Source organism: Gekko japonicus, unplaced genomic scaffold (genome assembly GCF_001447785.1).
Source record: "Gekko japonicus isolate JY-2015 unplaced genomic scaffold, Gekko_japonicus_V1.1 scaffold1077, whole genome shotgun sequence".
In the NCBI taxonomy this organism is placed as follows: domain Eukaryota; kingdom Metazoa; phylum Chordata; class Lepidosauria; order Squamata; family Gekkonidae; genus Gekko; species Gekko japonicus.
In genome coordinates, this window is record NW_015176482.1 from 521,131 (window position 1) to 533,960 (window position 12,830).

Genomic DNA, 12,830 nt, shown 5'->3' on the forward strand with positions numbered 1-12,830 from the left:
CAACACCACTCAAGTAAATCTTTGACAAAATTGTGGAAGTTGTATTCAGAGTACACTCCCTCTGGTTGGATAGTGGGGGCGGATCCAACCGTACTCCCAGGAGCCTTCTGTTGACCAAAGGAGTCCCTCCAACTTAAGTGGCTCTTTCTCCAAAGGAGCCACAAAGAAGAGTGGGGTATGAATATCTTAATGAACAAATAAGTAAATAGACTTTGCTTAGTGGACTGGTAGGATAGGGGTAAGGTCCACCCCGCCGAATCTCTCTCAGGATTGGACCCTTAGTCTTGAGAATCTTTTGCCAAGTCTGTCATTTTGAGTCAGTGTCCAGTGAGCTAGTTACTCAAAGTGATTTTTTAAGAATTTGCAAATAAGGGTACTTTGTACAAACCCTCTCCTCTTGGATAGTCCCTTTGGCTTCTGTGGATCTTCCAGACTGAACTGATTGTGTCCCGAGTGTAATAAATAACATTTTTTAAAAAAAATCAAAAGGACTTCTAAGGAATGTGCAGCAGCGTAAAATAGTTATCCTTGATGTATGGAGCATCACAATATTGGGAATGAATGAAAACAGCAATGAAAAAGACTGCTATATCTGAAGAAGCATTCTGCAACATAGCACAGTCCATCAACCTAGAGGACTGTGAATTAAAATGTTCCATATGTACAACTGGTATCAGCTTGCCATATTCCAGCTCCTAAGGCCAATGCTAACATAATATTGCTTACAGGTATCCACACTCCAAGCTTGCTTGTTCTAAAGTAGATTCAGGGGTTTGATGTTTAGTGCATACATTGGAACTTGGTAATTCAGTAGTGCTTTGATTCCTGTGTTCTGAAGCACACACATTTCCATAAACAAATTGCAGACTTACAAGTTGTGTATTTACAAAAAACATGAAGTGGCTGCTGGCCTTGATCCTGCAATGGTTTTGTGCCAAAACACCTTGGTATGAGTGGACTGGGCTGTGTTGCTTTCTACTCAGGAGAGTTTAAAGCTAATCCTTCTAGTAGAAGCACTAATGTATTCTTGTCTTAAGCCGGATGCTAAAACAGCATGCCTGTTACAGAGCCTTTTAGCGAACAACTGGTGCAAGCTAGCTAAAGTAACTTGAATGTGTGTTTGTGTGTTTTTCTCAGATTAATAATCTTTGCCTTTCATCTGAGCAGTATGTTTTGCTTCTGAAATTTAACCTGCTGGGAGAGGAGACGCATCGTGTGGTTTTTGGTGCAGCACAGCTTTTCCATGGCTTCTCTAGCAGCAAAGGCACACCCTTTTTGGCAGAAAGCTTTTGACTCTGTGTAGGTGGATTAAAGGAAGCCGGTGTCTATTTCTCAGCATTGTTTTTCAGCCTCACTTCTTTTCTTGGCGCTCTTCCTTGTCAATATTTGTAGAATGAACCCGAGCCAGCTGTTCGCAAGAGCTACCAAGCTGTGGAGAGAGACGGAGAAATCATCCGAGTCCGCGACACAGTGCTCCTGAAATCAGGACCACGAAAGAAGTCTATGCCTTATGTGGCAAAGATATCTGCTTTATGGGAAGATCCTAAAACAGGTACTAGAGAGACAAGTTTACCCTTAGAAGATTCTGCTGTCTTGGCAGCAGAGGAAAAATGGCAAGGAATGTGACCGGCGACAGATGGATTGTAGAATTAGCTAATATTGAACTTGTTTATCGAGATCTATAGATCGGGAAGGGAACTGAAGGTCATTCTGTCCGGCTTGCCCTTGGCACTTCTACCCCGACCTCCTCAATGTATTTGTGGCTGTACTCAAATTATAAGCGAGCTGAAGGGCTTCCACGCTCACTGTGTTGGAGGTCTTTGTGGAGCCAAGGATGGGTTTGGTAAAGCACTCCTGGGTGACTTAAGCAAATGTATAGTTTTGAAGGCAATGATTATAACCCCCAAGATCAGGCCCAGAGACCATGAATAAACTAGCAGTGCCCAGATTGTGTGTGTGTGTGTGTGTGTGATAAAATAAAGGGTGCTGCCAAGGCATGTGCATTTCTGGGGTGACTTCTTGTTTGGTGCACCTTGCATGATGTGTAGTGGTGTAAGAGGTGCTCCTTGTGACTCCGCTGGTGCTGATAATATGGCTCCCAGCCTGCTGTGACTTGGCCTTTGGGGCCAAGTCGCAGCACTTCTGTCTCAGCACAAAATTAGACAATGCCCTAGATGTCTTCTGTCATGTTGGGGAAGACCGTTGACCACCAAGAAGGTACTTGGGCAGCATTTACTAGACCCTGTCCAACCAAGGTGCTCAAGGGCAGGGCAGGAGAGGGAAGAATAATTATTTTAGTGCATTTTTACAGTGATCTCTGAACTCCTGATTCTCACTGTCGGCCTTGGGAATGGCAGCTTCTCAGTGCTGGCTCAGGCCCAGCGCTTGGAGATGTTTGCCCTGGAAACACTTGTAGTGATCTGATGACTCTTTAACGTCTTAGAAACAGCTGCTCCCACATGATTTTGTAACAGCCAGAATGTCATAAACCTCTAATTAGGCTAATGGTCTTTACAGTTTGCAGTCTGGGAAATAGTATAAAGTTCTGATTTTTCTACTTAGTTGATTGTCTTGCTTCTAGCAGCTAACATCATTCTGCATTGCAGGTGAGAGCAAAGAAATAACACTGATTTGCTGGCAGTGGGGGGGGAGCATAGGGAGCATAGTCTTTCTCTGGCAGCAATCCATTCTAATACAACTTCTGTACTTGCTGAAGATGGTTCAAGATTTCAAAGTAATTTTTTTTAAAGCAGAAACCGTATTCTGTAAAGTAATATGATGAACATCTGAAGTGATGGGGTGCCAGAGGAAGAATATCATGTGGGTTCCTAAAAGTTCTCTAATGAATCTGAATCCATAGCTGAGTAGCACCTCTCTCTGTAACGGGCCTGCCCAGTTGCCAGCATTCAGCTGCCACTATTATTGCAAAGAGCTGAAGAACACTTTCAGGGCTGTAGCTAGGTGGGGGCAGCAGCACCCCCTCCCAAATCTGCATTCCCTCCACTCCGGGAGGATGTCAGATCGACCCACCCCCGGTGCGCCATGCTCCTCACCCTTGTGGGCAGTTGCCGCAGCCTTGCCAGCTCTTCCTGATGCTTCGTGACTTCCAGCCGGAGCCCGCCTGCCCACTGGCTGAGCTTGGAGAGGAGGCAGAGGCCGGCAGCTGAAGCAGGAGGAACAACCACAGCTCATGGCTCCTCAAGTGGGCCACTGAGAAGAGAGCGTGTGCAGGGCTGACTGCTGCTGAGTCTCCCCGCCACCCCCTTCCCGGTGAAGCGACGGCTGGGCCCTGCCATGGGGTGTTGGAGCACTAGGAGGGGTGCATGGGGCTGGGTAGGCAAGGGAGATTTTTATTGGGTTTTTTTATGTCAGAAGTGACGTCATGCTCCCCAGTGCCCCCCTCCAATCATCTGGCTTTGGGGCTGAACACTTTGAAGGAGGCATAAACAGCTCACAGCCAAAACTGTCATTTTAACAACTGACCTGAACCATTTTCAGTGCTACCAAAGTTAAAGCTGCTCTCCATATATTATAATGTTGAAGGGTGAAGAAATGACAGTTTCAGAGCAGTGGTACTGTTCTGAAAGCACTTGCTGTGATCACCCCAATTGCAGCTCTCCAGGGTCCAGCTATGGGGGGGGGGGGGGAGTGTGCAACTCCGAGATAGAAACTGGCTGTGTAGCCCCTTGTGATGTCACCAGCAAGCTTCTTTCTCCCCTCTCTTCCCCATGTCCCAAAGAGCAGTTTCACACTTCAAAAGTTTTTTAAAAAATAAAATAAGGGGGAGATAAATGCATGAATGTTCATAGGGCATTTTATTTTTAGGAAAAAAAATGCTCAGAAAGCACATGAGGGGTGCATGGGTGATGGCTGAGCCGCATTTAGTTCGCAGGTGTGCACATCTGTCATTTTGGCTGTGAAATCTGTCTCACATTACTTCTGTCTTCATCATTAAATGGGATAATCTTATTACTGTGCTTCCTTCTGCTGCTCAGGTTTTCTTAACATCTACCTTTCTCTCCTTCAGGGGAGCTGATGATGAGCCTCCTGTGGTATTATAGACCGGAGCACACTCAGGGAGGCCGCAATCCTAGCATGCATCAAGTGAGTTGTCGAGTCCCACAGGGTGTTTACTGGAATTAACACACCCGCCTTATGCAAATCTTGAGCATTTAAAAACATGTTGTATATGCTAAGCCACCTCTTTACATGTTACTCACTTTGTTTGAATAGGTAAAATTTGTGGCATTGCATGAGAAGGCAAGTAATCTATAAGAAACCTATAAAAATGGTTCATCTTCAACCTCAACCAAAGCATTCATAATCTGACAGTCAGCCAGCTGTTCTGTAAACCTGCTGGCTGGTTGGATCCAGTGCAAAATTTCGGCTTGTGCTAGAGCTTTTGCACGTGCAGAAATGCAGGGAAAAGAGCCAGGGAGCCACTTGTACTAAGTCATACTTACTTGTATCCCCACTTGTGTTTCTACTTGTGCATGATATTATGCAACCTATCCCAGGACTTAAAGAAGTGAACCAAGCAGTTTTTTTCATTCTCAGAATGGCTCCCCAATGTACAGCATGGGAGAGGAAAGAGATTGTTGTATGGGGTACATGATTTTACAAGTGTATGTTGTGTTTGTGAGCAAACTAGGATGGGAGCAGTAGATGTTACAGATCTTGCGCAATCCCATCCACAAGCAGAACAACACTAAATAGGATTCTTTTTCCATTTGAGCATTGCTGGATCCATGGTGATAGCTCCAAGAAAGATATGTTGGAATGTGTTGCAGGTTGCATCCCTAAAATCAGAACTGTCAAGGGGTCACCATAGGCACCCCCTGACAAAAATCACATTGCCCCAACGTCATATGACAACAGATCACATGACTTGCTTGTTCCACGGGCCCTTGGAGTAATCAGGATCCCTGAAATATTACCCTCAGTTTTACCCCTTCTCAATGGCCTTCCCTAAAATAGTCCTTGCCCAAATTACAAGGTACAAAAATTAGGTAAAAGAGACCTTAAAATATACAGAGTTCTCAGATGACTTTTTTTGGGGGGGGGTCCAGACCTCTTTTTTATTATGTTATGGGGGCTTGTTGTTATGGAAGATCTAAATGTCTTTTACCCAGTTAATAGGTCTCTTGTAGGGAAGGAAATTGTCTTTTTCCAACTGTTTTGTTGTTAACGATGACGGGTAACAATGCTTCCTCTTCTCCCCCCTTTCAACTCCCCTGCCAATTTGTTTATTAAAGTAGTTTCAGACAAGATGTCTAGCTGCTAGAGATGAATTAGCCACTCCTGACCACTTCAGGTCTTGACTGGCTCAAGGGCAAGAGAGCATTTGCCTTCAGTTTAAAACTGTACTGTGACCAAGTGGAAGGAGTTTGTGAGGAAAGGGGATCTAATTCACAGCGGTTCATGTGGAGGTCAGGGATCGAAAGAAACAAGCTGAATAAGGTAGCATTTGAAGCTGCCATATCCTGAGTTGACAGTTGTTGCGTTGAGTGTTATGACAGTCTTATTTTGAGCCCAACCCCACTAGCAGTCAGGTTTTTTTAAAACTAGAAGTGTTGGGTATAGACTCTGGGACCTTATATGCTGAGGAAGTATATGTTCCTCAACTGAGCTGTGGCCTTTATGCCTTGTCACTTCAGTCTTTGTGGGTGAAGAAGGGGGGGTGTCTGAACTGCATTGATGATCTTGGCCGAGTTCTGTTTTAGCTCCATCACTTACATTTTCATAAATGTAAACATGGATAGCCAGGCCCAAGGAAAGTGACAATACAGTAAAAAATACCATCACATTAGATTCCAATTAATTTTTCCCCAGTAATCTTGACTTCTCAGAAAGGCAGTAAGAACCATAGGTCAGCATGGGTAGGGTCAAAAAAATCTAAAAGTGGTATACCTGTGACTTATTTTTAAGATATTAAAATCTAATATTTATCTGCGGGACATTTGTTAATAAGTAATGATATATACAGCTGTGGGGAAGTCATCACTTAAATGTATATGCTCGGGTTTATAGAATTGGGGTATCTTATTAAAAAATTTAAAATAAAGATTTCTGTGCATACATAGTAGTAGTAAAAATTATGCTCGCTGTGAGAAATGCCTCTTTTTGTCCACTATGAAGCTTTATAAAGCTATTTGCCTGTCTCTTATTACTTTTATTTTATTCCATCCTTCCTCCACAGAGTTCAGGGTGTGGCATACGCAGTTCCTCCCTCTTCCATTTTATCTTTCCAGCAAGCTGATAGAATGGGAATTTGAGCACAGCCTTTCCCAGTCCTGAGTCCAGTACTTTTACCAGTACCCCATACAGGCCTTCAGAGGCTCTGCTTCTGCCTTTCTTACTGTATATCTTTACCAGTATATGAAACATGTCAATTATAGTGTGTCCAGAATAATCAAATGGATGCTGAACTTTGATTAAAGATACACCTCCTGTGCCCACTTAGCAGGGAACAAGCCTCTGTGACCTGCCTGGGATTTACTTCCAAGAATCCTGCATCAGCCACTCATTTCATTTATTTATTTATTTGATTCAATTTCTGTCCTGCCCTTCCCACAGGTGGGCTCAGGGTGGGTTACAACGTTAACATTAAAACAAAATCAAGGTAAAACTATAAACTTAACCCTTAGACGTTGGCGATCAAACTACATCATAGCTATTTCAATGGTGCCTTGGTATTAGGCCTGCTGGTTAGCATAGGCCTCATTCCACATAACTTATGATCTCACTAATTAGATTCCAGTTGAAGTAAGTTCATGGGTTTTCCCCTTAAAGTTTTGCCTTATACTTACACCTAATAGGAACACAAATTGTTGGCCTGTTTCTTTGGACTGCCCTGACCAGGCTAGTCAAATCTCAGATGCTAAACAGGGTTGACCTTGGTTAGTGTTTGGATGGGAGACCACCAAGGAATTCCAGGGTTGCTATGCAGAGGCAGGCAGTGTCTCTCGCCTTGAAAACCCCACAGGGTTGCCGTAAGTCGGCTGTAACTTGATGGCCCTTTCTACCCCCGTTCCTTGGACAAGCTGTATCCAAAGCTGCAAGCATAGATATGCATGTCATAACAGGCTTTGTGGTAGCTGCTCTAGTCTTCTATGAATTATTGCATTTTAGTGCTAGGTTTGGTTAGGCTGATTTTAGATTGTTATTTTCACCCATTATAATTAATTACTTAGCTAATTGTGTTGTTTTATGCATTTTACATATATCCTGCCTCAGCGGGGAGGGCAGGATATAAATTGAAGAAATAAATAAAATTTTGGTAGCTGGCTTAATTTTTTTTTTCTACTTCTGGTATAGAGAATGAAGTAGGAGGGGTAGTTTGGGTGGGAGGGAGAAGGATTTGTAGTTAGGGTTTCTGCTGACTAAATTTAATTATTGGATTTAAATCTGGTTGAGGGTTTGTATTATTGATGCCATCTGGGTTGGATGTATAGCTGATAGAAATATTGACCATGATACTCTATTGTCACTGTTACCTCCAGATACTTAGTGAGAGTACTTCTGGCTTATAAGATCTGGGGGGGGGAGGCCATGGGAGGGCCAGGGATCCCAGTAATAATGGGGCAGGGGAAGTGTGGTGGTGGGAGATCAGGCAACTTAGAGGAAGGAGTCTGAGATGTAGAAATGCTCGGCTTCCTTGCTGTCTTCATCCCATCTTGAAAAATGTTGGCTGTGGGGATAGGAAATCTTACCCGTCTTCGACACGGGTGTTGTTTAATACCAGGTCTATTAATAATAAGATCGCCATCTTCCAGAATTATCTGGTGGAGCAGGCAGTAGACCTAGCCTGTGTGACTGAGACCAGGGTCAAAGAGGGCAAAACAGTTGCTTTGAATCAACTCTTCCCCCCTCCCCCCGGCTTCTCAGTCCTTCACCAGTCCCGGACAGCTAGGCGGGTGGAGGAGTGGTGTTGCTAATTTGGGAGGGTTTCTCCTTCAGAGAGCTCCCCGGGCCAAAGATTGCTGGCACTGAATGTGTTGGTCTGGTGTGAGATGCCAAGGAGAGTTTGGCCATTTGGCTGGTGTACCATCCACCCAACGCACCAGCAAATGCCCTGCTGGATCTGTTGGAGGCCATATCAGGCCGGGCATTGGAGTCTCCCAGGCTTTTAGTTCTGGGTGATTTCAATGTCCATGCTGATGATGCAACCTCCTTGCAGGGCACAGACCTAGTGTTATCCATGGCAGCACTGGGACTCACCCAGTTTGTTTTGGCTCCCACACACCAAGCAGGTCACACGCTGGATCTTATCTTTGCCTCAGGGATTATAATGGATCGGATAACTGCTGATGCAGTTCCATGGTCAGATCACCTTGCTCTGAAGGCCCAGTTGAACAGGCCTAACCCCGCCTGCTTGGGTGGCAAGCGAATTTATGCTCACCCGCAGAGCCAAATGGAACCCAATAGGTTCCAGGAAGCTCTGCGGGATCCAATTCCCCCAGGTGGTTCATTGGATGAGGAGGTGGAGGACTGGCAAAGCAATCTCTCCTGAGCCATTGATGAGATCACTCCCCAGCACCCTCTACTCCCTCACACCAAATTAGCTCCATGGTATACCCCGGAGCTGAGGCAGATGAAGTGGGAGCTAAGTTGGCTAGAGAGAAGGTGGCAACGAGCCCTTGATGAAGCCACAAGAACATCTTATAGGTCATTTATGAGAACCTACGAGATGGTGGTAAGGCTGCTAAGAAGAATTTCTATGCAGCCTCCATTGTGTTTGCAAGCTCGGACCTGGCACAATTATTTAGAATAATTCATCCTTGACATCTTTGCCTCAGTGCATTCCAAATGCTAGGAAAATGGAAATTGCTAGGTGTTTGCGAGCCCTTTTGCCGATAAAGTCTTGGCATTTCACCATGTCCTCCCACCCATGCTTGATACAATAAGAGAACTGGAAGCCCCTTGTCCATCTTCAGGTCCAGTCTTGGACCACTTCAGTCTGCTCACCCAGGATGACCTTGGCAGCAGCGAAGCCTACCACTTGTCCTCTTGATCCCTGCCCATTGTGGCTAATTAAATCTTGCAGTGATGTGATGGGGAGTGGGACCTCCCTGAATTAGCTTGTCCCTTTCAATGGGGACTTTCCCAGCGAGTTTGAAAGAGGCAGTGGTTCGCCCCTTCCTTTACAAAAATCATCTTTGGACCCAATGGTTCTTAGTAACTAACACCCGGTATCTTAATTTACCATTTCTGGGCAAGGTAGTAGAGAGGGCAGTGGCAACACAGCTCCAGGTGTTCCTGGAGGATGCTAATACCCTGGATCCTTTCCAGTCTGGTTTTCATCCTACCCATGGAACGGGGACTGTGTTGGTTGCATTGGTAGATGATCTCCAGAGATATCTGGATCAAGACAGATCAGCACTGCTGATTCTCCTTGATCTGTCAACAGCGTTCGATACGGTCGACCATGACTTGTTTACCCACCACCTTGCCGATGTGGGGATATGGGGACTAGCCTTACAGTGGTTGGCCTCCTTTCTCCAAGGTCGGGGACAGAGGGTGACGCTGGGAGGGAAGCTGTCTCAGTGACACCCACTTGATTGTAGGGTGCTGCAGGGCACGATTTCCCCCCCAATGCTGTTCAATATCTATATGCGCCCCCTTGCCCAGATTATTTGGAGATATGGGGTGGGCTGTCACCAGTATGCTGATGACACCCAGCTCTACCAGCTAATGGACAGATGCCCAAACTCTACCCCCAAACATCTGGACAGGGCATTACAGGTTGTGGCTGGTTGGTTACAGCAGAGCAGACTGAAGTTGAATCCATCGAAGATGGGGGTCCTGCACTTGGGCCATGGGGGGCGGGGTTGGCCATTGGGCTCCCAGCCTTTGGCAGGGCCCAGTTGGTACTGGCACCGAAGATAAAAGAGCCTGGGAGTGTTCCTGGATGCCTCATTGTCTATGGAGGCCCAGGTCACTGCCACAGCCAGATCAGACTTTTTCCATCTGAGGCGGGTCAGGCAGTTGGCCCCATATCTTGCCCATCATAACCTGACTGCAGTGATCCATGCAATTATCCCTTCCAGGCTAGATTACTGGAATTCTCTCTACATGGGGCTGCCCTTGACTCTGCTCTGGAAATTGCAGCTGGTGCAGAATGTAGCGGCATGGGTACTGATGTTGCTGCCTGTGCGGGTCCACATCCAACCAGTGCTGTGCGAACTGCACTGGCTGCCTATAGAATACTGGATCCATTTCAAGGTGCTGGTTCTTACCTTTAAAGGCCTATACGGCCAGGGGCCTGCATACCTTCGAGACCGCCTCTCCCCATATGAGCCCCGGAGGGCAACGTACTCTTCGAATCAACACTTGCCCTCTGTCCAGCTTGCCTCAGCTAGGGCCAGGGCTTTTTTGGCCTTGGCCCCTGCCTGGTGGAATTGAGCTCCCATCAGAAATTAGGGCCCTGCGAGAGCTTCTACAGTTCCTCAGGGCCTGCAAGATAAGAGCTCTTCTGCCAGGCCTTCGGTTGAGGCAGCGGGTATCCAATTCAATCTGGCCCCTCCCCCTTCCTTCCCCCTATGAGTGGCTCTTATGGGCCTGTTGAGGTATAATCTATTTTAAAGTATTAGTGTTTTGCTTATTTTATTGTATTTGTTGTGTATGCTGTGTTCTGTTTTTATGATGTAAATCTGCACTTAGCAGATTATTATGGGTTGGAACCCACCCTGAGCCTGCTTTGTAGGGAGGGCAGGGTATAAATTGAAGGAAATAAATAAATAAATAGCATCAGCAAGAGTGTGGATATGTCTTATCTAATAATAAGGTGATCTTCATTGTGTGCACTCTTGTAGAACGAGATCTTTGCATCCCGACATCAGGATGAAAACAGTGTTGCCTGTATTGAGGAAAAGTGCTACGTTCTGACCTTTGCAGAGTACTGCAGGTAGGTGGTGCTGTTAACTTGCTTTTCTTTCAGTGATCCATGGAAGAATGGTGTGTGCCTTGCATGCCCGCCACCTTGTTTATAGTCTGTGCTACTACTTTTGGTGTGATGGGTCTGCTCTGCCTGTGTCCGTAGCAGGTGTCATGGCTCTTTGGGGCTCCTCTGCTGTTTTTCTTAGATTGTTCTTGGGGGCTCCAAGAGAGAGCACATCAACAGAAATACTGCTTGTTTTGGTTTATTCTTGTATTATTCTTTTTTCAACTATTCACTCACTATTCACCTGTCTGCCCGTCTTCCTTCAGTGAATTTTGCAGAGACTGAGAAGTGAGGCAACTTCTTAAAATATTTCAGTTTTGTGCAAATTACAACCAACTAACAACCCATAATCAAAATCCCACTGTACCTAAGACTACATAATATTCCAGAATTTTAAGTGTGCCTGAAATCTTGTGCATTATCAAAAGTTTCCTCGTTTTGTCCAGGCTGTGAGGAGCAGCCTGCAAAATTACCCATTCAGAAAGTGTCAGACTTTTGTTTTGTGACATCTTCATTGTTGCATACCTTAGTTTTAGATTAAACCCTGATAGATCTAAACTGTTAAACTAGAACAGTTATCATGTAAGGGGGAGAAATGGCCAGTACCTTGTCTGGTCACTTTTTGACTCCCTCTGCACAATAAGGCCCTTTCTGCACTCTCCTTTTAATCCATGTTCACCGTGGTGTCCTCCAAGCAATTCTGCACTAAAATCAAATTCAGGCTCCTGTTTAATCCAGGTCCCCCCCCCCCTTCTGTACTAAAATCAAGCCCAACCTTCTTTTTCTTCTGGGTTTCCCCCCCATTTTGCATTACATTACGTCCCTTCAGTGGTCACCCCGGTTTCAGCCTGCTGGTGCCCTGGGTTATTTGGATGCTGTTTTGCCGTGGACATAAATTGCCTCAACTCCAACACTGAGAAAATCTGTGTGTGGCAGGCAAATGCGGAAAGGACCTAAGTCTGTAGGCAGCAGGAGAGGGGAGTTCTCCGTGTTAACACTGCCCATTTCTCTGTCTTAGTTCTTTAAAAAACAATTCCTACAGAAATCAGATCTGCCATGAGGCTTGTGCACTGTTCTTTGGAAAGGCAGTATAAGAATCAAAGAGCAGCAGCAGATGTAGTCACAAGCCACCAAAGGCCTGGGGACATGAAACAGCTTAACAGAGTATGCATCAGGTGAACAGGGGAGGGAGTTCATAGATGAAGCGCCACTGCAGAAATCACCCTTTCCCTGGTAGCTGTGGATCCACTTTTAAAGGTTTGGGGGGGGGTGGTGGCATGGAGCAGAACTTCAACAATCAGGCAGTTAGTGGGTTTCTATGGGAACAGCTAGAAAGGTGTACATGGTAGTAAAATTTGGGACTTCCTGATTCAGCAAGTTGTTGTGGCAGAAATCACCTTGCTCTGAAGGCCCAGTTGAACCCCGCCTGCTTGGGTGGTAAGCGAATTTATGCTCACCCGCAGAGCCAAGGGTTTCTATGGGAACAGCTAGAAAGGTGTACATGGTAGTAAAATTTGGGACTTCCTGATTCAGCAAGTTGTTGTGGCAGACAGCGATGTCTGGGGAGTGGCCCTGGCTTAGAGAGAGATCATGTGCTTTGCAGGCAAAATGTCCCAGATTCAGCTCCTAACATCTCCAAGGTAAAAGAACTCAAGTAGCAGATTCTCTGCCTGAGGCCCTGGGGAGCCCCTGCCAATCAAAGTAAACAATACTGTCCTTCATGGACGGGGGGGGGGGTGTCGGACGTTTTGGGTGGGGGGGGGGGGGGGGGGTTGGTCTGGCTTATTGTAAGGCAGCTTCATATGGCTTGCATGTTTATATGAGCATTTCTTCTTCTTAGTCATGATTATGTAATTGTTTGACAGATTTTGTGCCTTGGCAAAGCGCC

At 45.8% G+C, this 12,830-nt stretch overlaps 1 protein-coding gene across 1 annotated transcript in view; it reads left to right on the forward strand.

The window, feature by feature from the left end:
* Positions 1–12,830, forward strand: part of BAHD1 (bromo adjacent homology domain containing 1) — a 106,738-nt gene that overhangs the window by 86,946 nt on the left and 6,962 nt on the right. The window contains exons 4-6 of the mRNA XM_015427217.1: positions 1,393–1,552; positions 4,028–4,104; positions 10,815–10,906. Of these exons, the coding sequence (XP_015282703.1) occupies positions 1,393–1,552; positions 4,028–4,104; positions 10,815–10,906 (329 nt within the window). The remainder of the gene's footprint in view (positions 1–1,392; positions 1,553–4,027; positions 4,105–10,814; positions 10,907–12,830) is intronic.